Below are 23,019 nucleotides of genomic sequence, written 5' to 3'. Positions count from 1 at the left end.
GGACACTATGAATGGCTCGTCATGCCATTTGGTCTTAAAAACGCCCCAGCAACTTTTCAAAGAATTCTCCAAAGAGTACTTGGTTCTCTACTCTACAACGGCGCAATAAATTACTTAGACGACATCATCATTTACAGCAAAACCTTCTCTGAACATCTTCAACTCTTAGAGAAGATCTTCACTCTTTGCAAGGATAACAACATCAAACTGAAGCTGTCTAAGTGCAACTTCGCGCAAAATGAAGTTGACTATCTTGGATACATCATCAGTGAAGAAGGGGTTAGACCATCCAAACAAAAGGTCAAAGCTGTTGAACATTTCCCTGTTCCAAGTAATGTCAAGGAAGTTCGTCAATTCTTAGGACTTGCAAACTATTACCGTCGCTTCATAGACAAGTTCTCAACCATCTCTAAACCATTAACCAGACTCCTTTGTAAAAACATCGCTTTCCACTGGAAGGATGAACATCAAACCGCTTTTCAAATCCTCAAAAACAAGTTAATCAATGAACCAGTTCTCGCTATTTACAACAAAGATGAACCGTGTACCCTTTACACTGACGCTTCAAAGATTGGTATTGGAGCTACGCTAGTTCAAACCGACAAACATGGTCTTGAACATCCCATTGCTTATTTTTCCAAAGCACTCAACGAACACCAAGGCAACTATACCGCATTTGAACTTGAATGCCTCGCAGTTGTAGAAGCTGTGGATCACTTCGAAGCTTATCTCAGCCTACCATTCAAAGTCATCACCGATCATAGTGCATTGAAATGGCTCCTCACGCTCAAGAAACCCAAAGGAAGACTCTATCGCTGGAGTATCAAGCTCTCTACTCGATCCTATGAGCTATTTCATCGAGCTGGCGTCTCTCAACAACACGTTGATGCCTTATCAAGAGCCCCAGTTACTTTCCTCATCGATGCTGATGAAATCAAGCAACATCAAGCTACCACTGACTTCTCTCATATTCAACAATCTTTCAAAGTGGATGGCATTGTCACCGTGAAAACCCGTGGTTCCACTCGAGCTATCATTCCACCATCACTCCGTAATAAAGTCTTGCAGCATTTTCACGACGATTACAGTCACCCTGGGAAAAACAAGACTGTGAAACTTATTACTCGTTTCTATTGGTGGCCCTATATGATCTCAGACATCAAAGCTTATGTCGATTCATGCCGTTCATGCCAGCTTGTCAAGCAAACCCATCGTCCAAGTATTGGTCAAATGATCCTCCCTTCAGTTGATCTCGAACCTGGTGATCTCGTCGGCCTCGATACTATAGTCATGGGACCTGCAGCTGGTAGTACTCGACATAAATACATCCAAGTCTTCATAGACCACTTTTCACGTTATGTTTGGGCCTTTCCCACAACCACCAACACATCAGCATCCGTAGTAACCCTCTTAGACAAATTGATTCAATCTGGTATTCGCATCAAAGCTATTCTAACTGACTGTCACAAGAACTTCCAAAGTACAGTCTTGAAACAAGCTTTTAAACGACACAACATAAAGCACATCTTCAGTACTCCATATCATCCACAGACCAACGGTATTGTCGAACGTATCAATGGAACTTTGATGGTCAAAGTAAGAGCTGCTTTACAAGATCATCCTCATCGTAAATGGACAACACTCTTACCCAAGATTGTCACTGACTACAACAATACTCCGCATGATATCACTGGTTATGCCCCTGCATATCTCTTCTTTGGAACCGATCCAACTCCGACTTTCTCCGGTGAAACCAACAATCTCCAAGAAGCACGAGAATTAGCCAGGACCAGGACACGTACGGAACAAGAAAGAAGGAAACAAAGACATGACGCTAAGCATCCCGTCGCAAACTTTGAGATTGGATCCAAAGTACTCAAGGAAGTACCATTCAACCATCCATCCAAGACTAAAGTTTCAGCTAAGTATACAGGTCCATACTATGTCATCAAAAAGATCACGGACGTAACATACATCATCTCGGAATCACTTTCAGGAACACCAATTCAAGCTCATTCATCCCAGCTCAAGCAGTTTGTTGATAGACAACAAACTCAAATTACAGTGGGCGAATGTGATGATGATTAACTTCAATAAAACAAACCAAGCACAAAAACTTAAAACATATGTTCCTCTCTCTCTTTCAACCTTCGCCACTAGGGCTTTTTCAATATAACTTAATGCATTACAAATGTATCTTTCCAATCAAAAGCAGGTAACCCTAGCGGTAAATGTAAACGCGAAATATTGTACTTTTAACTACGCTTATTTTACCCATGATATTTATATGTTTATTATGATTATTTTTTATACTGAATTTAACTAAACCATTTGTACCCTGACATCTCTATGTCCCATGGGAGACATATATACTCCGAACTTTTCTCTAACATTATCAATAAAGTTTGACTTCAACTTTCAACTTTGCCTCTTCAATCCCTTGTGCTGCCCTCTCTCCTTCTTACTCTTCACTCGAAACCGAGAGGTTTTAGAATAGTAAGATCCCTCCCCTTTCTCTCTTACTTTTCACTTTTGGTTCATCTCCATAGAAAAGTAAGTTAAATCTTCCTCTTTTGACTGTTAACAGTTGTGAACGGTCACAATTTTAAATGCGATCAGTTCATTAGCGGTAGCAGCGAGGGAAATTCAGAGGCAAGGTTGGAAAATTAAAATGATCATTTTAAATACATCGATAAAAAGTGCTACAAAATGATGAAATATACAAAATTTTAGTTCAAACTTGGCGGCAAATTTGCAACTACACAGTAACCAGCAACTTGTAACTAGGGGGATTTAAACTCAACTCAAAGAGGCTCTTTGAAACTGGTTACTAACCAAACAAATTTAGTTTTTTACATTTTATTTACATTTTTGTGCTCATCAATTACAATATTTTGTGAAAATGGAACGGGAAGAAAAGGTTTTAGATATTGTTTTAGAGTCTTTAATTAGTCGGTGTGATGAAATCAAGAAATCGCTGATTTCGTTTTTGTATCGTCTTGAAAATGAACATCAAAAACTAGATTGGCCTGCGTTTTTGGACAATTTTGCCCTCATCTCTGGTCAAATAAACAATTTGTTAAAAATATTGAAAAGTGAAAAAACTCCACCTCTACGTAATCGTATTTTTCTACCACTTTTACTCTCACCTGATCGGGACGAGGATCTGGCGAAATTAACTGAAGGCCGTGTAGTTGCATTCAATCATGAGATGGTTCCTGACTATTTAAGAACCAAATTAGAACCAGAGATAGAGTCAATTGAGGCCAAACAAATAGTCAAAGCTTCTACTATGAATCAAGAAGTTGGTCAAAAACAGATTACAAGTATCAATAAAATCGCAAACACAATAATTGAATTGGTTCGCACTACTAAAGATGAATGGGAAAGTGGGTCTACGCAAAGATCATCTATACCAGTTACATCATCAATTCAGGACACAAATATTATATTGGCAGCAATTTACCTCGGTAAAGGACTTAAGCCTTCAACAATTACTCCCAAAACTGAACCTAGACCTGGATCTATTGGGCCTCAAATTCCTGGTCAATCTGGCCCACGACCTCCCGGTATTAGTAAAGCTCCAAGTGCTATAAAGACAAATATTAAATCTGCATCACAAGTGAATCCATACGGAAGATAAATTTTGATAGCATAACTTTCATATTATTTAACTAACTGCGGAACGAAATTGCGTTTTTTTGAATTGTATAATTTCGTGAAAACGCAACTAAGTTTAAAAGCCTAATCATGAAATTGAAAATGAACTCAACTCAAAATGAAATAAAATTTGAAGTTCAATTCAGAGCGATTTGAAAATAAAGAAACAAATGCCCTGATAGTAAAGAAAGAACAAATTTTGCTAATATTTTCAACCAACATGTCTTTGATTTCATGGTGAAAGTTGTCTGGATTCTTATGGAAAATATTTTACATTTTACATTTGAAAGACAAAATGTATCAAAACAGTGATGTACTCATACTTATATTGCGCTTAATCCCATCGAACTCTTTTATATTGTAATTAGCATTTCTTTCCAAATAAACTGCAATCAATGCACTTATTTAAAAAACGGAATCTTATGTGAAATAATTAATCTTGTATATCCCGCTCTTCGAAGTGAATTTCATGTGAATCACTAGATGTCATTGGTAGTGAAGCGGCTTTCTTTCAGAAAGATTTAACCAGTTTTCTTAAAAGTGAATAAACAGGGTTTATTAAATTTACCCGGCAAATTTATTAAATTATCAAAATGGTAAGTTAATCTTTTTTTGTCGTTGAATTATCGAACTGAATAATTAGTTAACTCTCTAATATTTTTCTTCCAGACGATAAGTAAAAATAATAAGATGGTACAATTCATCAACTACCGGATGAGAGTAGTTTTGCATGACTCACGGAATCTAGTTGGTAATTTTAAAGCTTTCGATAAACACATGAATGTTATTCTTGCTGATTGTGAGGAATTTCGGAAAATCCGTGGCAAAGGGAACCGTCCTGACCGAGAGGAAAAACGTGTCCTAGGTTTTATTTTGGTACGAGGAGAAACAATTGTGTCTATGACAGTTGAGGGTCCTCCTCCACCAGAAGAAGGACTTCCTCGTGTTCCAGTTTTAGGTTCCATTCCTGGTCCTGGCTATGGACGAGCTGTTGGCAGAGGTGTACCAGTTCCATCTGTACCTCTTCCTACCGCTGCACCAGGTCTTCAAGGGCCCGTTCGAGGTGTTGGAGGGCCATCAGCTAGTATAATGACACCGCAAGCTCGAGGTGTACCCGTTGCTGCTGCCGCTGCAGCAGTTGGAGCAACAGTTGGAGTGCCAAGACCTCCAGTTCCTATTCCTGGAATGCCATTAGGACCTGTCATACCTCCAGGTATACCAACGCCAGGTGTGCCTGGTGTACCCGGAGTTGCAGGAGTCCCAGTAGTTCCCGGAGTTCCTGGAGTACCTGGAGTTCCCGGGGTTCCAGGAGTTCCAGCTCCCGGTATTGCTCCAGGAATTCCAGCCGCTCAGTTAGCAATGGGTCGTGGTATGCCGCCTACAGCTCCACCTGGTATGAGGCCACCGCCTCCTGGTATGATGCGAGGTCCTCCACCTCCAGGTCCACCACCCGGTAAATTGCCTCCTCGACCTATGTGATTATTTATACAAGCTTTTGTCAATAAAATTTATCATGTTCTGGTACTTGGTTTTGTTTTAACTTAAATCGTTTTACTATCATAGCTCACTAATCAAAATGCTTAATTGACTAGGATGAGCATTCTTCAAGCCAAAGCTAAAATGAAAGATTACTCAAAGAGTTTGCAAATAAACTATGGTTATCGAAATTAGTGACAATTCATTTATCAATTTTTAATCAACTGATCCTTTTTTAAGCAATAAATTTAATGTCTTTTATCAATCTGCCTCTTAATAGACACAATATTACAATAGAAATTTTTACACAATTGGCTTCACGGAAACCAAAAACTTCAAACGCTGTGATGGTGAAAGAAAAATTCAATTAGGTTTGAGGCTGAGATTTCCTCTGGTAATCAGCCATACATTCTTTAAATAAGCTAACTTGATCCTTACAAGCTCTCCAATCTCGTTTTTCATACATGCATTCCTGAAAATAAAAAAAAACTTGATTAGAAGATGTTGAATCTTAATCGAGATGAAAAATATTGGCGAATACTTTTTTCATGCGTTACAAACCTGAACATCAAAATGATACTGTAAACATCCAGTCTTTTTGATCGCCAATGTAACTGGATCATCTTGCTCTTCTTCAGCTTCTTTTCTCTCAATTGCTGGATCCTTATTGAAATGATTTGACATTGTGATTATTAAATTAATAAATAATATGAAATGGAAAGAAACAAAACCGATCAACAATCTAATGAGTAAGGTTTACAGTAACTGTGGAGATGACTTTGTCTAGAAGCAGAGCAGATGAAACCCACGTGAGGTTGTTTCAGTTTACTATCAAAGTGAAAACATTTCATTCTTGTTTTTCGTTCAATTTATAACTATGTCGCCTCCGCCGACTCGAGAGGACAGAGTTAAATGTTATAATGCTCGAGATACTTATTGGAAGTGTCTGGACTCGAATGAACTAATTTCTGATCCTAAAAGTAAAATTGATTGTGAACAATTGAGGAAAACCTTTACCGAGAATTGTCCTCAGGTTTGGGTAAGTAATTGAATCTCGCATTCATGTATTGAAATTATTCATTTCTATTTTCTTATTCTTCTTTTATATTTTATCACAGGTCTTTCACTTTGATAGGAAATATAAATATGAAAAATTTAAAGCCGAACAAGCAAAGGAAAATGCCAAACAAATGGCTTCTTGATTAATCGGACAATGATAAACAAAGCAGATTTAAATCTATTGATTTTCGAAGAAAGTGTAGTGATCTTTCCTTGTTGGTAGTAAATAAATTGAAAAGCAAAAAATTGTCGGTAATATCAAAAAATATGTAAATATTGTCATCTCATCATAATTTTTGCCTACTAATAAATCTATTGTTATCGAATGAGTGTTCTGAATCTCAATTTTTAAGTATAGGTCACCATGATTATATTATACTATTTTCATTTTGGTTTACAATTTAGATTGTCAGAGATATAGTGATACCCGAATCAATATGTTTGTTAAAAGAATCAATCCATAGTTCTTTACGAATTAATCCACACGAGTTAATTCAGCGAAAAAAAGAAGCATTTATTGGGTAATGAACCTTTTTATTATAATCAGACTAAATTTACATCACATTTAGTAACTTGATTCAATCTAAAATCTTTACATAACATTCGTAAAAGATAACAATAATTTAGAAGCTAATTAACAATATTTTTACATGCTGATTCAATATCAGGAAATTTGTAATTAAAACCGTAATCCAAAACTCTTTTTGGTACAACTTTTTGACCTTCAGTCATCATAGACGCTCTTTCCTTACCAAAAGCCAATTCAATGACTTTCTCAGGCAAAGGCATGAAGGAAGGACGAAACATGGCTGATCCTAAAGCTTTTGAGAATTCTTTATTTGTAACGACTTGTGGGGCGACTCCGTTCAAGACTCCAACGACCTTTTCGTTGGATGCAGCAAATAAAAACATATTCACTAAATCATCAATATGAATCCAAGGGAAAAACTGATTTCCACTGCCAATAGGGCCACCAAGACCAAGAAAGAAGGGTATGTAAACACGTTGAATAATTCCTCCTTCGGAACCTAGGACAACACCAGATCTAATTATAACCCTACGAGTTGGTGTTTGATCACTCAAATTTCCTGAGTTTTCCCAATCATGGCATAACTTTGAGAAAAAGTCACTAGCTGCCGGTTTACTTTCCTCATTATACTCAGCAGTTTCGTTAGGTGGATAATAACCAACACCAGACATTGTAATGAAAACTTTAGGTGGCTTTGCAGATTTTTCAATGGCTTCAGCTAGTGTTTTTGTAGTCAAAACTCGACTCGACACAACATTTTGCCTGAAACCAGGTGTCCATCTTCGCATCGGATCCAAAACATTTTGTCCTGCAACATTCACAATGACCTCTGTTTCTTCTGGTAATCCTTTCTGCTGTAAATCGTTCTATAATAAACAAGAGATCGGTTAGAGAAAAATTGAGCTAAAAACGTATGTCACTTGTTTAAATTCTAAGAAAGCTTCTCTTGTCGAATTAAGCGGCACCACCAAACTATTAAATTTAATAGTTTGGTGGTATCAGAACTTGATTAGTATTATTTAAAAGCTAACCCATGAAATTCTGCCAACTCCAGGCATTCTTGATATTACTAAAACTTTGGAGGCAACATTTCGAAAGCCTTCAGCCAAATGCGATCCCACAAATCCTGTACCACCGCCTGTCAAATAAACATAAATGAGTTAATCAATCGATATAAGCTGGCAATCGAGAAAAAAACTTACCAATCAAAACAGTCGAAAATTTCGCCATGGTAAAACAAGAAAAATTTTGTCTTGAACTTAATTTAAACACTGGTCATTGGAAATGTAAAATCTTTTGAGAATTATCATACAAGATTAAGATGAAAATATTCTGGCGACATTTCAGATTTTAAGAGAACAGTTGAACTATCTAACCTCAATCAATAGTTAAGTGCATCAGACTTGTGACAAGAATCACAAAAATCATATGTTTAGTGTAAGAATTGGTAACCGCTGTTTTTAAAATGGCTATTTCTTTTTAAGAGATAACATTTATTTCTAAAGTGAATTAAAGATTTTCAAATTAATTGTTTAATTAAATTACCATCATGCGAATTACTTCGTGGAATATTAATGGAATTAGAAGTTTTAAGACTCCAATCAAAGAAATTTTAAATTCCCTTGATTCTGACGTCCTATGTTTCCAAGAAACCAAAATCTCTAGTAAGTTCACATTCAACAACCATTTTTATTATTCACAATTGACTAATATTTTAGTTATTTTTCTACTGAATCAAATATTCTTTAATTTTTAATTCTTTATGATGTCTCTAAATCGTCTATGATTTTTCATTTGTATTATAGGAAATCAAGTTGATGAATTCACTGCCATTATCCAAGATTATGTTTCATTCTTCTCGTTCCCTAAATATCAATCTGGTTATTCAGGAGTAGCCACTTATTGCAAAAATCGTGTTAAGCCTTATCTTGCTCAAGATTGTTTTCTTGTCAATGGTCGTGATACAATTATTGGTCCATTCCATACAGCTACATTTACACCAGCTGAAGTGAAGGATTTGGATAAAGAAGGTCGTGTTATTGTTACTGGACATCAATGTAGAACAAAAGATGGAAATGAATTGAATCTTTTTATTTTCAATCTTTATTGTCCTCATAATGATCCTGATCGACCAGAAAGGAGTATTTACAAACTATCTTTTCATCGATTATTAGAAGAAGTTGCTCACCATATACTTAAAGCAGATAAATCTAATCATGTTTTGATCATAGGAGATATTAATATCAGTCATCAAAGAATAGATCACTGTGACCCAGCTGATGATTTTGAGGAATCTCCTCATCGTGCTTGGCTAAGTGAATTCTTGTCTCCATCTGAAGAATATTCTTCTGTTCATTTTATTGATATCTTTCGTCAGCGTCATCCCAAAGCAAGAAATGCATTCACATGTTGGAATACTAAAAACTTGGCTCGTAAAACAAACTTTGGAACTAGAATTGATTTTGCATTATGTGATGATAGATTCTATAAATATGTGACAGATTTTGAGATATTAACTCAAGTCGAAGGTTCTGACCACTGCCCTATCCGCGTTACTTTTGGTGATCTCCAACCTTTACCCAGCCAGCAATTGCCTAAAATTTGTACAAAATTTTGGCCTGAGTTGGGACAAGGTAAAAGACAAACTTCTATCAAAGGATTTCTAATGCAAACTAAAGCACCTCAAGATGAAAAGACTATCTGTACTACTGTTTCAAAGACTTTAATCAAGCCTAATATCAAGCCTAATAACAAGCCTAATAAAAAAAACAAACAAGATGGAATTAGAAAATATTTTAAAACTAATGAATATGACCGTTCAGCTCGAGATGATGACGACAGTTATGGAATGATGGAACCAGAAATACCGTCATATGATGACCAAATTGTTTCCTGCAATGACTCAGAACGACTTAATTACGAAAATAGAGACAACAAATGTCTTGATGATAAAGAAAAAAAGGATAATAATGCTGCTAAAATCTGGAAAATGCTTTTACCCGGAACTGTGATTGCCCCTCTTTGCTCAGCTCATAAGGAACCCTGCATTTTATTAACAGTCAACAAACCAGGGCCTAATAAAGGTCGAAAATTTTACGCGTGCTCACGTCCTACTGGATTCAAAAATGATCCTGCTAGCTCGTGTGAATTCTTCAAATGGTACAAAAGTTAACTTTATCTGCTAACTAAATGTCCAAAATGTTATTTTTTAAATTTTTTATTCTCAATTATTTTCTTACCATCACTTCTTGATTCCCGCATTTACATGCAAAACGTGTTCAATTTTTTAAGTGTTTCTACGAAAATTCAAAATCACCCAATAAACTGTATCGCAGACTCTAATATGAAGCTCTACATTTTACCATCATAATCAAAAGAGCTTTTGTTTCATGTCAGCAAAGATCATTAAAATTACATATCGTCGCTCTGCGAATTTCAATTTGCTATTCACTTTTTCGGGTGAAACAATCTTTGTGAGATTTTTCAGGTTCAGTTTTACTGAGCTTGAGAATCTCACATTTAATCATTGCTTTAAAGAAATTTTTTACACTAAATTACAATAAAACTTACGGGTTTTGACTAAAAAATCTCGATCTATCAAAAATATGTTTATTACATGAGAAACGTTGCCATAGTAACATTTACATCTGTGTATTTGTCTCGAGATGAAAATCATTGAAAATGATTGCTAGTTGAATTTCATGCTCAGTTATTTTTTAATTAGTTCCAATCTTTATCTACTTATTTTGACTGGCTATTTTAGTCACCAATGTCTCATCTAGGTAGTTTAAAAAGCGTCGATGAAGATGATGATGATATACCAATTGTTTCCCTTGGTATGGAGGAAACCTTTTTGGGTAAGAGAAGATTTCTTGTTGGATTGGTATTAGCTGTTTCATCAACACTTTTCATCGGTACAAGTTTTATAATCAAAAAAGTTGGATTAAATCGATTAAGTAGCAAAGGCCAACTACGTGCTGGTGCTGGAGGCTATGGTTACTTAAAAGATTGGGTCTGGTGGGCTGGTTTTCTTTTCAGTAAGTTGTTATTCTATAATAAATTTATCCATTGAATCTTGATTTTAACATTTTCAATCTTTATCAGTGGCTTCTGGTGAACTATTCAATTTTGCAGCTTATGCATTCGCTCCAGCATCCTTGGTCACACCATTAGGAGCTTTATCAAGTAAGAATATTTTGCGAAAAACTTATCATGCATCATTTGAGAATTACCTCTTATAGACTTATTGTTTTGGTATCTGATTTTTTTCTAGTTCTAGTCACAGCTTTAATGGCTACAAAGTTCCTCAAGGAAAAGCTCAATTTGTTAACCATTATCGGTTGCATCAACTGCGTTTTTGGCTCTGCTGTAATCGTTCTTCATGCTCCTAAAGAAGGACAAATAAAGAGTTTGGATCAGTTGAATACCATGCTTGCCGAACCATTATTTATTTGTTATTTGTTATTTGTTCTGATCGCTTCTTCCATTTTGATTGGACTCGTAGCACCTAAAAAGGGCGATAAAAACGTACTCGTCTACATCTCTATTTGCTCACTCATCGGATCTCTTTCTGTAATGTCTTGCAAAGGCCTTGGCTTGGCTCTGACTGAAACCTTTTCCGGAATCAATAATGCATTAACACGAGGACTTTTCTGGTTTCTTCTAATTTCTACTATCATTACCATTGCCACTCAAATGAATTATCTCAACAAATCTCTTGATATTTTTGATGCAACTATTGTTACGCCTGTGTATTATGTTTTCTTCACAACTTGTGTTCTTATTGCTTCCTCTATCCTCTTCCAAGAATGGAGCAATATGAAGGCTGAAGATATTATTGGAACGTTGTCCGGTTTTTTTATTGTTATAGCTGGTGTTTTTATGATCAACATCTACAAAGACACAAATCCCAGTTCATTTCATGTTCATGACTCGGGTCGAAACCTGTATAATCAAAGTTCACCTTTACTTAAATCTTTTGGGCCATCAAATAGTGCCAATGGTGATAGCAACACAATAACGAGAAATAGTTCCAGCTCTAATAAACATTCTTCGAGAAAAAAGAAACGTGGCCAACTACCTAAACCAAGACATGATGTCGAGAAGTTTTCTTCATCTGATGAAATCGAAACAAAAACTAATAATACGTATTATGCATGATGAACTATTTTGAAAATATATTAATTTATTGTTTAATTATTTCCAATTAGTTGAATCGTGAGATTTTTAGACTTATCTATGCATCACCAACAAAACTACTCACTGAACCTCACAAAAATATAACTCACGGAGTATTATATTTTGTATATAAATCACAAACATTGACCGGGTAAATATATTGATTTGGTGCATATCCGAACAGACTTTTGATTGTAATATTCATTTAATTCGATTATAAATTATGTAATTTATGTTATAACAGAAAAATAAATAAACAGATTTTAATTTTCAAGAAATCACTTCTCTTTAAAACTCGTAATATTGATGCTTTTTCGGAGCTACTCTTAATGAAGGGGGTTTGCTACAGACCAATCTGAAAAGCGATGGACGATTTTTCGGATTCTATGATTCTAATATAATATTGAAGATAAGACTATCGTTTTCCAATAAAAATATTCTAAACTTTGAGAAAGAATCGATAATAATCACACAACAGATCAAGCCACAGAAAAAAACCGATGAAATCAATCAGGTACACTGTTAATTGTTAATTGTTAAAAATATTGACGGAAAATGATTATGAAATGTGAAAACACAGGAATCATCAAGATTGATCATGAAGTATTACTTATAGTACTTAAGGAATCCAATAATACTTTAGGTTTGATCTTGTTTTTTGTTGTAAATGAACTTACAAGTTGTTATTTGTTAAAGGTGGGTGGGTTTTGTGAGCAATAATTAATAAAAATAAGTAATTATCAATAATTGATGGAATTTCAACTGATAAAATGTCGGACATCATTAACCAAAGGCCATCATAGAGAGTAAAAATTGACAGAATCAATGAAACTTAAAGATGCAATAACAAAATGTTAGCTCTAATTCAATCATTTTTCTTGAAAAAATACGGATCACAATCGTCATAGTTAGTGAAAGTTAAAAAAGTTAATATAATCATCTGATTTTCACATATTGTCACTTTGATATGAAGGAGATTGGAACTTAGCTGATCTTCTGACGCCCCTTTTAGATGCTAATAAACAAATTGTTCACAAAGAATTTTTTAGCACAATTAATCGATTTCAGATTCTTTTTATTAAATAAAAGTAAAAAAGTATTGCAAATTGAATATTGAAGCTCCTTTGCACAACTTTAAACATCAAAAATCAACAATTGATTCCAAGATGAAAATCGATGTCAAATTTTCTTTTTTACTTTGTTTTCTTTACTTAATTGATTTTGTTCATTGTGATGATTTCAAATGCCCTGAAAGGGGTAAAGTTGGTGAATTGAAAGTTCCAAATGTTCTCAGCTTGATCAGGTCTCAATCAGGTTATCAGGCTTCTGTTGAAGTTATTAATCCGACTCGAAACAATTTGGTCCATGATTATTATGATGGGGAAAATAATGTTGGATACATTGACTTGGAAGCAACTATTCAAGATAAAATGAATCGACGTTATTATTATCATTCGAAAAAGGAAAAGATTGCTGTTCGAGAAAATATATGTACAAGGTTGGACTTGATACAAAATGAGAAGATCGAATCCATCAAAGATTGGTTCGAACCAAGTGATATTGTCGCCAATTCAGAGATGTTTAAAGATTTCGTTCATTTGGGACCAACAGGATTGATGATTTATGCCCACAATATTAGTGATAAAGCTTCATTCATAGGATCCAAACTGATTGAAGGTCGTACTGTTAATCACTGGTTTTATTGTACCAATCCTAATGGACCTTACATTGACTTTTACTTCGATGTTAAGACTTCGTTGCCTCATCGGTTCTCGTTGTATTATCCTGAATGGATCGAAACTCAGGAAGTCATAAAAGTAAATGAAACTCGAACAGTTAAAAAGCAAGTTGATTCCGAGTCAAAATATGTTTACAATTATTACATGTTCAAACCGTTGTTCATAACATCAGACGACGCCCTTCCATATCCATTGGGTTATGGATGTGCGCGTAAAGGTACTAGTCCATCTACTCCATTACCAGATTTTAGTCAATATGGAGCTAAAGAGTTTAATATGGACATGGAAGCTATCATTACTTATTCTGGCCGTGATCCAATAAAATCGACTGCTCGTGTAATGAAAAGAGGCGATGTTATTTCTTATGAAATCCAAGAAGGAACCGATTTCGTTCGTTCCATTGAAATTCCTCCTCCTTTAGGACGATTCCAAGTGGATGAACACTCTGGTCGATGCAATTATTATACATCAAATTATTCACCTGATGATACTTTAATCACTCGTTGGCCTTTCCATCAAGATCGTGGCTTCAATCTATTGTATTATTTGGTAATGAAGCCAATTCGAGAGCTTACACCAACTTTCATTGGTTCGATATTTTTAGGGTCATTGCGAGTGGAGGAATACAGAGCTATTAGATTCTTCTCGGATAGAGTGGATGCTATTGTCGACTATTATTATATACATAACGACAGTAATATTGTTCCAAGTAAAGTCATATTCACTCCAGATCGCAGGGATTCTTATTATGGTTCCGTTGGTGCCCCAACTCAAGTTGAAGTAACCATAATTCATGCCGAACATGGTGCAATAAATATTGATTATAAAGATCGATTCGATATTTCTGGTTGTTATCAAGTACCTGGAAGTTATACTTGGTTTCAACTTCTCTTTTCTAATCATTGGCTGTCATCCAATATGCAAATGGTTAAGGAATTCACAGAAGAATATTTGACTTCATTCATTCCGATAACTCGCATTGGTGAAATTCATGCACAACAAGTTGATTCTAATGTATATGTTACTGTTAAGCTTTATGATCGTGTACGTTTCATTGAGGCTTATAGTCGTTCGGATAGCGAAACAGTTATAAACCCTTCATATATTTTGCAAAGATCTAAAGTCGAGGACTGTGAACAACTGTGCAATACGCATCCCGACTGCAATGATTTTAGTTATTGTGACGATTACACTTGTACGATTCACACAGATCATTATAGGTGGCCACAAACACAATATGAACAAGGATGCACAAACTATCTTAGATGGGTAAAGGATGCCACTCCATTCGTCAAAAAAAATTATTTGTCGACAATGGAACATGTGTTGCAACAGATAAGGAATAAAGTATCTGCAGGCGAATTTCTTTTAGAAAATATTGGTCTGTCAGCTGAAGATTTGTTCATTGTGAATGGACCTGAAGAGATCGGAGATATTTCCCAGCAACTACATTTAGGTGTTTCTAGACCATTGAGAGCTGATGATTTTCCGATGATCAAAACTGATCGTCATTTCGATGAAGCACAATTCAAGATCGAGAAAAGTACTCTTCAAGAGTGTTTCATGGCTTGTGTTAACGACGATGATTGTAATACACTTTCATATTGTATTGACCAGAATAAAGAATGTATTCTGAGTGGAGAAACATCGAGTTCATTGAAAGATTCACTTGAAGACAAAACAAGTCATGCAGATGGATGCAACATCTATCAAAGTAAATATACTGTCACATTCATTCGTGTTTCTTGAACTAATTTCATTCCTTGATTTCAATCCAGAATCATTTATGAATCTATTCGATGAGTATCCTGGCAAAATTCTAGTTCTTGATGCCGTCTCAACCATAAAAAATGTACCAATTGGTGATTGTGCTAAAAGATGTGATCAATCAAATGATTTCAGTTGTGAATCGTTCGATTATTGCAATATTAATAATAATCAACGGTAAGTCGAGACTTCAATTGAGGACAACCTAAACCTTATTGAGGAAACCTCTTGTATAATAAGAGGTTTTATTTCAAAAAACAAACAATTTTCTAAATTTTATTGCACTGATTTTCAGCTTGTATTAATAAAAGTTGGTTTAAAATACATAGCGTACAATATGAATGATGATGATACTTTGAAGTCGTTGTGATATTAGTGTACCTCATCTATGGGCAAGTTTAATGAATTTTCATTTTATTTTTTATGAACATTCCTTCCAGAAATGAATCTGTCTGCTTCTTACATGTTAACCACATTGAGATTGATAAAGTTCATCAAATAAATGCGACAAACTGGAAGTTGGCTGAAGCTGGATGTTCCCATTATTCAAGTAAAAACTTTTACTTTAACCTAACATTCATTTTAAATTTGGTAAATATTCACTAATTATTCAACATTTTCACTTTTACAGAAAAATCTGAACTCGATTATGAACATAAAGTTGGACTTGCATTGAAAGATGATACGAAGGAATCAATTGTTGCAACCTTTGACCATTTATCATTAGAACACTGTGCTTCCAGATGCAATTCAGATCCTAATTGTTTTACTCTCGAGTTCTGTGAATCGATTGATTATAAACAAGTTTCCGATAGCAGTGTTTCATTGACGAGTTGTGTATTGACCAACTTGAAACCAAGTAATGCTAATCAAACTGGACTATTTGAAGGATCAAAAAGCACCAAAAAAATTTGCTCAATTTACATAAATCACAACAAGATCACAGGAAAAATTAAAACTGACGCATATCCACCTGAATCCACCTTACCATCTGAATCACCAACTAAATCAGGCAACTTGAAGATAGCATTTGGATTGGGGACAATGGTATTTATATTGGCGTTTGCTGGTGGATTCACTGGATTTAAATTTGCTGCTAAAAAAGGAATCATTCCATAAACTAACTCATTGACAACCAAAAATCAACATCATTAGAGGAAGACTGAAGATGGATGTTTAAGAATCATTCATTCGCGATCAACATGGGACATTTATTCAACATATTTATGTATGGACCATTGTCAAATAATGGTTTAATTTTTAAAGAGAAATTTTTAATTAAAAGAATCAAACTAACGTCTTCGATTTAGTATATTCGGGATAATTATTGAATTGAGTCCTATTGAGTTTATCATAAGTTTCTCTTGAAAAATTTATTAATGAATTGAATTGAGTCTATTCATTTCAACAAAAATTAACACTTTCCCGTGCACTCTCATAGCCCAGAACGCAGTTTACTTAAAGGCTTATTTTTGGTGAGATGACTCGTCACCGTTTAAACGCCAATTCCTTAGCGACCTGAATTCTGATTGAGCTCTGACTATTTCGGACATGCAGTTTAATCGTCGCTTTCAGGCTATGTAAAAAATTTCCCTTAGAACCTGTTTGGCTTAACAGACTTGGTAAATGCGATACTCAGGGCACCCACTTTTCACCGCCATGTTTCAATAACTCATCACACAAATTCACCATATTCACATAATTGTTCACCTTTTTCGGAACATACTCTTAATATTAAATAATAAATAGAATCTCATGTTGAAAAGAATATCGTTTTTCACTGAAATGTCCTCAACTTTGAGAAAGAATTAACTGATGAATAATAAATCAGATCATCCATGAAAACCATGAAATCAGAGAAGCTAAAAACTTATTGTTTGTTTGGATCAGATACACTGGCGCTTATCAACAGTTGTTAATAATTTTCATGGAAAATGGTTATGAAATGTGAAAACACAGGAATCATGAAGATCGATCATAAAGTATTACTCATAGTACTTAAGGAATCCAATAATACTTTAGGTTTGATCTTGTTTTTTGTTGTAAATGAACTTACAAGTTGTTATTTGTTAAAGGTGGGTGGGTTTTGTGAGCAATAATTAATAAAAATAAGTAATTATCAATAATTGATGGAATTTCAACTGATAAAATGTCGGACATCATTAACCAAAGGCCATCATAGAGAGTAAAAATTGACAGAATCAATGAAACTTAAAGATGCAATAACAAAATGTTAGCTCTAATTCAATCATTTTTCTTGAAAAAATACGGATCACAATCGTCATAGTTAGTGAAAGTTAAAAAAGTTAATATAATCATCTGATTTTCACACATTGTCACCTTGATATGAAGGAGATTGGAACTTAACTGATCTTCTGACGCCCCTTTTAGATGCTAATAAACAAATTGTTCACAAAGAATTTTTTAGCACAATTAATCGATTTCAGATTCTTTTTATTAAATAAAAGTAAAAAAGTATTGCAAATTGAATATTGAAGCTCATTTGAACAACTTTAAACATCAAAAATCAACAATTGATTCCAAGATGAAAATGAATGTCAAATTTTCTTTTTTACTTTGTTTTCTTTACTTAATTGATTTTGTTCATTGTGATGATTTCAAATGCCCTGAAATGGGTAAAGTTGGTGAATTGAAAGTTCCAAATGTTCTCAGCTTGATCAGGTCTCAAACAGGTTATCAAACTTCTGTTGAAGTTAATAGCCCAACTCGAAGCAATTTTGTCGATGATTATTTTGATGGGAAAAATAATGTTGGATATTTTGACATGGAAGTTACTGTTCAAGATGCAGCGAATCGACTTTATTATTATCATTCCACAGAGGAAAAGATTACTGTTCGTGAAAATACGTGTACAAGGTTCGACTTAACTCAGAATGAGAAGTTCGAATCGATCAAAGATTGGTTTGAACCAAAAGATATTGTCGCTAGTTCAGAAATCTTCAAAGATTTGGTTCATTTGGGACCAACAGTGTTGATGATTTATGCCAACAATATTAGCGATAAAGCTTCCTTCATAGGATCCGAACTAATTGAAGGTCGTACTGTTAATCACTGGTTTTACTGTACCAATCCTAATGGACCTTACATTGACTTTTACTTTGATGTTAAGACCTCATTGCCTCATCGGTTCTCGTTGTATTATCCAGAATGGATTGAGACTAAGGAAGTCGTTTCAGTAAATGAAACTCAAACAGTCAAAAAGCAAGTTGATTCCGATTCAAAATATGTTTATAACTTTTACATGTTCAAACCGTTGGTCGCTTCAAGAAGAGATCAAATTCCATATCCATTGAGCTATGGGTGTGCGCGTAAAGGTACTCATCCATCTACTCCATTACCAGATTTTAGTCAATATAAAGAGTTTAATATGGACATGGAAGCTATCATTACTTATTCTGGCCGTGATCCAATAAAAACAACTGCTCGTGTAATGAAAAGAGGCGATGTTATTTCTTATGAAATCCAAGAAGGAACCGATTTCGTTCGTTCCATTGAAATGCCTCCTCCTTTAGGACGATTCCAAGTGGATGAACACTCTGGTCGATGCAATTATTTAACATCAGATTATTCGTCTGATGTTACACTAATCACTCGTTGGCCTTTCCATCAAGATCGTGGCTTTAATCTATTGTATTATCTGGTAATGAAGCCACCTCGAGAACATGCACCAACTTTCATTGGTGAGATACCTTTAGGACCATTGCGAGTTGAGGAATACAGAGCTACTAACTTCTTCGCGAATGAAGTTGATGCTATTGTTGACTATTATTATACAAGAAATACTAGTAATTCTGTTCCAAGTAAAGTCATATTCAACGCAGATCGAAACGATAAAGATAATTATTATGGTTACGCTGATATTCCAACACAAGTTGAAGTAACCATAGTTCATGCCGAAGATGGTGCAATGCATATTGATTTTGAAGATCGATTCGATGTATCTGGTTGTTATGAAGAACCTGGAAGTTATACTTGGTTTCAACTTCTCTTTTCTAATCCTTGGCTGCATGAATCAGATATGCAAATGGTTAAGGAATCCACAGAAGAATACTTGGCTTCATTCATTCCGATAACTCGATTTGGTTTAATCTATCCACAACAAGTTGATTCTAATGTATATGTTACTGTTAAGCTTTATGATCGTGTACATTTCATTGAGGCTTATCGTCGTTTTAATAGCCAAACAATTATAAATCCTTCAAATATTTTGCAAAGTCCTAAAGTCGAGGACTGTGAACAACTATGCAGTGCGAATCCTGACTGTAATGAATTTAGTTATTGCGACGATTATACTTGTTCGATTCTTACAGATCGTTATAGCTGGTCACAAAAACAATATAAACAAGGATGCACATACTATGCAAGATGGGTAACGGAGGTCACTCCATTCGTTGATGAAAATTATTTGTCGACAATGGAACATGTGTTGCAACAGATAAGGAATAAAGTCTCAGCAGGCGAAGTTTTTCTAAGAAGCGTTGCTCTATCAGCTGAAGATTTGTTCATTGTGAGTGGACCTGAAGAGATCGGTGATATATCCCAGGAACTACATTCGAACGGTTCCAGACCTTTAAGAGCTGAAGATTTTCCGATGTTAAGCACTAATCGTCATTTCGATGAAGCACAATTCAAGATCGAGAAAAGTACTCTTCAAGATTGTTTCATGGCTTGTGTCAATGATGATGATTGTAACACACTTTCATATTGCATTAACCAGAATAAAGAATGTATTCTGAGTGGAGAAACATCGAGTTCATTGAAAGACTCACTTGAAGACAAAACAAGTCATGCAGATGGATGCAACATCTATCAAAGTAAATATACTGTCACATTGATTTGTATTTCTTGAACTATTAGGTAACCAAAAACGTTTTGATACGCTTAGAGTGTACATATTTCAAACAATTAATTGATTTGGTTAAATTGATTCAATCGTTTGGAGTTTAGGAAGATATTGATTCAATATTTCCTCTTTGATTCGCACCTAATTTCATGACTAAAAGCGTTGATTAACATACTAATAATTTTTGTTTCTCGATCTCAATCTAGAGTCCTTTATGAATCTATTCCATGAGTATCCTGGCAAGAGTCTAGTTCTGGATGCCATCTCAACCATATCTAATGTACCAATTGGGGATTGTGCTGAAAGATGTGCTCAATCAAATGATATCAGTTGTGAATCATTTGATTATTGCCAAGAAAGTTATCAACGGTAAGTCGAAACTATAACAGAATATTGGATGGTGAAAGAAATAGTAGAAAAAGCTCTTGTATCTACACATCTACACACACAATATATAAAGTCAATGTACCAAATTTTTGTGTCAAGATTTTTGCCAAACTGAGCGGGTTCTAAGAAAATAATTGCAGAGCATGAAAACCCGAATTCAACTACATCCACGAAAAATAGGAAACCTCACCTCAGAATTCAGATCTCTAAGAAATTCATGAAAATAGAGGTTGGGGGAAAAAATGTAGAATCCGTATTCGATAACATTGAAAAAGGGGGAAAAACTTTTTTGTTTTTCAAGTTGATAATTCATTGTTGGACCAGGATTTATTTAAAAATTTGTCATTTGAGTGAAGAGTTAAGAGAGGCTTTTTTCACCATATTGTCTAACACTCAATTCAACACATCCACCAAATCAACCAAAACATCACTTTTTTAAAAGACTTTTCTTAACAAAATTGTCCACCACCATCTTGACCATTTTTACACCATCTAGCATGTCCGCTATTAATCGCATCATATCTCAAAAAGTGGTCAAAAATTTGGGGGATAATCTTATAAGAAAAAGTGTTTGAAAATGAAAATGTGGTGGAATAAAGCCACTCTAAAGTTGTTAATGAAAGTGGTGGACAAAAAGTGATGTTTGATTTAGCTGATTTGGCGGATGTGTTAGATTGGGTGGTGGACATTACCGTGAGCATGGGTGGTTGTAAGAAAATTGCGATCAGCCATGGTCGCATTAGTTTCTTGTTAATAGTAAATATTAGTAAACCAAACAATTTTCTAAATTTTATTGCTTTTCTTGCTAACTTGTAATCATAACTGGTTTAAAATGCTATAATAATAAGCGTATAATATTAATGATAATGGGTCTTGTAAAGTCGTTTTAATATAAGTGTGTGCTCATCTAGGATTAAATTTAATGAATTTTAATCCCTATTCCTTTCAGAAATGAATCTGTTTGCTTCTTACATGTTAACCAGCTTGAGATCGATAAAGTTCATCAAATAAATGCGACAAACTGGAAGTTGGCTGAAGCTGGATGTTCCCATTATTCAAGTAAAAACCTTTACTTTAACCTAACAAACCTCAAATGTGGTTGAAATTTACTAATTATTCAATCTTTTTGCTTCAACAGAAAAATCTGAACTTGATTATGAACATAAAGTTGGACTTGCATTGAAAGATAATACGAAAGAATCAATTGTTGGAACCTTCGACCATTTATCATTAGAACACTGTGCTTCCAGATGCAATTCAGATCCTAATTGTTTTACTCTCGAGTTTTGTGAATCAGTTGACTATGATCGAGTTTCCGATAGCAGTGTTTCATTGACGAGCTGTTCATTGACCAACTTGAAACCAAGTAATGCCAATCAAACTGGACTATTTGAAGAAACGAAAAGCAACAACAAAATTTGCTCAATTTACATAAATCACAAGAAGATCACAGGCAAAAGTAAAACTGATGCATATCCACCTGAATCGACCTTACCATCTGAATCACCAACTAAATCAGGCAACTTGAAGATAGCATTTGGATTGGGGACAATGGTATTTATATTAGCGTTTGCTGGTGGATTCATAGGATTCAAATTTGCTGCTAAAAAAGGAATCATTCCATAGACTAATTTATTGGCAACCAAAACTCAACATTAGAAACCATTCATTCTTGATCAACCTGGTACATTTATTCAACATATTAATTCATAAGTGTATAGGGTGTATGTATAAGGACCTTTGGCAAATAGTTCTTTGACTTTAGAGTTAAGAGTAGAGAATTTTGAGGGTTTTAGTGTCACAAAAAGAAGTCGATTAAATTTTTTTTTAAATTAATTATAAATTAAATTTAATGTTTTTAAAAAATTGAGATCAAAACTTCGATCACCTTTTATATAAGTTTGCGACCGATTTTTTCATCGAAATCATTTCCTATTGAACTTCTGATGAAAAAAAAAAATGCACCTTTGGGGAAAAGTTTGGGTAAAATGGGTTTGATGAAAAAATCTGGTTCCATAATGAAACAAAAGGCAATCGAAGTTTCAAATTTAATCTCGATTTTCTCAAAAACTGTCGATCAGACTTTTTAAATGGCATTAATGGATTCAGTTAAATGCCCCTACAAACGTACAAAGTTCTAACTCTTAACTCGAGTGTCGTGTATTGTAAATACTTATTCAATAAATTTTTAACCAACTTAATTGAAGCAAGTTGTTTCTCAGTTTACCGAAGCTGCCACCAATCACAAGCCGAAACATATGCAGTGGCTAAGTTCAGCTTAAACGGATGTTTTTACAGCCTTATTGACAAGCTATAAACTCGTTTATTCATAACAGTTGAAGATCCAGGTTTCAAGAAGA

General features: G+C 34.6%; 9 protein-coding genes across 9 annotated transcripts; 7 read left to right on the top strand and 2 right to left on the bottom strand.

Annotated features, from left to right (window-relative positions):
• Positions 1–2,802: 2,802 nt before the first annotated feature.
• Positions 2,803–4,073, top strand: MED8 (mediator complex subunit 8). Its single transcript, XM_015931592.3, has one exon. The coding sequence runs from the start codon at positions 2,903–2,905 to the stop codon at positions 3,641–3,643; it is 741 nt and encodes a 246-aa protein (XP_015787078.1). The 5' UTR covers positions 2,803–2,902; the 3' UTR covers positions 3,644–4,073.
• Positions 4,074–4,206: 133 nt separating this feature from the next.
• Positions 4,207–5,184, top strand: SmB (small ribonucleoprotein particle protein SmB). Its single transcript, XM_015931591.3, has 2 exons — positions 4,207–4,256; positions 4,330–5,184. Exons 1-2 carry the CDS (start codon positions 4,254–4,256, stop codon positions 5,137–5,139), a joined length of 813 nt encoding a protein of 270 aa, XP_015787077.1. The 5' UTR covers positions 4,207–4,253; the 3' UTR covers positions 5,140–5,184.
• Positions 5,185–5,341: 157 nt separating this feature from the next.
• Positions 5,342–5,908, bottom strand: LOC107364261 (uncharacterized). The gene is made up of 2 exons (XM_015931595.3): positions 5,698–5,908; positions 5,342–5,608 (listed from the first exon to the last, which is right to left on the bottom strand). Exons 1-2 carry the CDS (start codon positions 5,818–5,820, stop codon positions 5,504–5,506), a joined length of 228 nt encoding a protein of 75 aa, XP_015787081.1. The 5' UTR covers positions 5,821–5,908; the 3' UTR covers positions 5,342–5,503.
• A 57-nt stretch (positions 5,909–5,965) lies between these two features.
• LOC107364260 (cytochrome c oxidase assembly factor 6 homolog) lies at positions 5,966–6,521 on the top strand. Its single transcript, XM_015931593.3, has 2 exons — positions 5,966–6,175; positions 6,255–6,521. The coding sequence occupies exons 1-2, from the start codon at positions 6,014–6,016 to the stop codon at positions 6,336–6,338; spliced, it is 246 nt and encodes an 81-aa protein (XP_015787079.1). The 5' UTR covers positions 5,966–6,013; the 3' UTR covers positions 6,339–6,521.
• A 187-nt stretch (positions 6,522–6,708) lies between these two features.
• On the bottom strand, positions 6,709–8,111 carry LOC107364222 (epimerase family protein SDR39U1). Its single transcript, XM_015931554.3, has 3 exons — positions 7,927–8,111; positions 7,756–7,862; positions 6,709–7,590 (listed from the first exon to the last, which is right to left on the bottom strand). The coding sequence occupies exons 1-3, from the start codon at positions 7,952–7,954 to the stop codon at positions 6,826–6,828; spliced, it is 900 nt and encodes a 299-aa protein (XP_015787040.1). The 5' UTR covers positions 7,955–8,111; the 3' UTR covers positions 6,709–6,825.
• A 21-nt stretch (positions 8,112–8,132) lies between these two features.
• Positions 8,133–10,157, top strand: LOC107364220 (DNA-(apurinic or apyrimidinic site) endonuclease 2). The gene is made up of 2 exons (XM_015931552.3): positions 8,133–8,388; positions 8,530–10,157. Exons 1-2 carry the CDS (start codon positions 8,274–8,276, stop codon positions 9,894–9,896), a joined length of 1,482 nt encoding a protein of 493 aa, XP_015787038.1. The 5' UTR covers positions 8,133–8,273; the 3' UTR covers positions 9,897–10,157.
• A 221-nt stretch (positions 10,158–10,378) lies between these two features.
• Positions 10,379–12,180, top strand: spict (magnesium transporter spict). Its single transcript, XM_015931553.3, has 3 exons — positions 10,379–10,761; positions 10,829–10,909; positions 10,998–12,180. The coding sequence occupies exons 1-3, from the start codon at positions 10,494–10,496 to the stop codon at positions 11,882–11,884; spliced, it is 1,236 nt and encodes a 411-aa protein (XP_015787039.1). The 5' UTR covers positions 10,379–10,493; the 3' UTR covers positions 11,885–12,180.
• Positions 12,181–12,958: 778 nt separating this feature from the next.
• Positions 12,959–16,704, top strand: LOC112539057 (uncharacterized). The gene is made up of 4 exons (XM_025161246.2): positions 12,959–15,355; positions 15,420–15,585; positions 15,849–15,958; positions 16,040–16,704. Exons 1-4 carry the CDS (start codon positions 13,069–13,071, stop codon positions 16,525–16,527), a joined length of 3,051 nt encoding a protein of 1,016 aa, XP_025017014.2. The 5' UTR covers positions 12,959–13,068; the 3' UTR covers positions 16,528–16,704.
• Positions 16,705–17,831: 1,127 nt separating this feature from the next.
• LOC107364321 (uncharacterized) lies at positions 17,832–22,860 on the top strand. Its single transcript, XM_015931658.3, has 4 exons — positions 17,832–20,243; positions 20,479–20,641; positions 21,609–21,718; positions 21,798–22,860. The coding sequence occupies exons 1-4, from the start codon at positions 17,954–17,956 to the stop codon at positions 22,283–22,285; spliced, it is 3,051 nt and encodes a 1,016-aa protein (XP_015787144.3). The 5' UTR covers positions 17,832–17,953; the 3' UTR covers positions 22,286–22,860.
• The last annotated feature ends 159 nt before the right edge of the window (positions 22,861–23,019 follow it).

The sequence above is a fragment of the Tetranychus urticae genome, chromosome 3 (genome assembly GCF_039701765.1).
Source record: "Tetranychus urticae isolate SD_2017Ah chromosome 3, NJAU_TeUrti_SD_1.0, whole genome shotgun sequence".
NCBI classification, from domain to species: domain Eukaryota; kingdom Metazoa; phylum Arthropoda; class Arachnida; order Trombidiformes; family Tetranychidae; genus Tetranychus; species Tetranychus urticae.
This window is presented reverse-complemented; position numbering and strand designations above follow the sequence as displayed.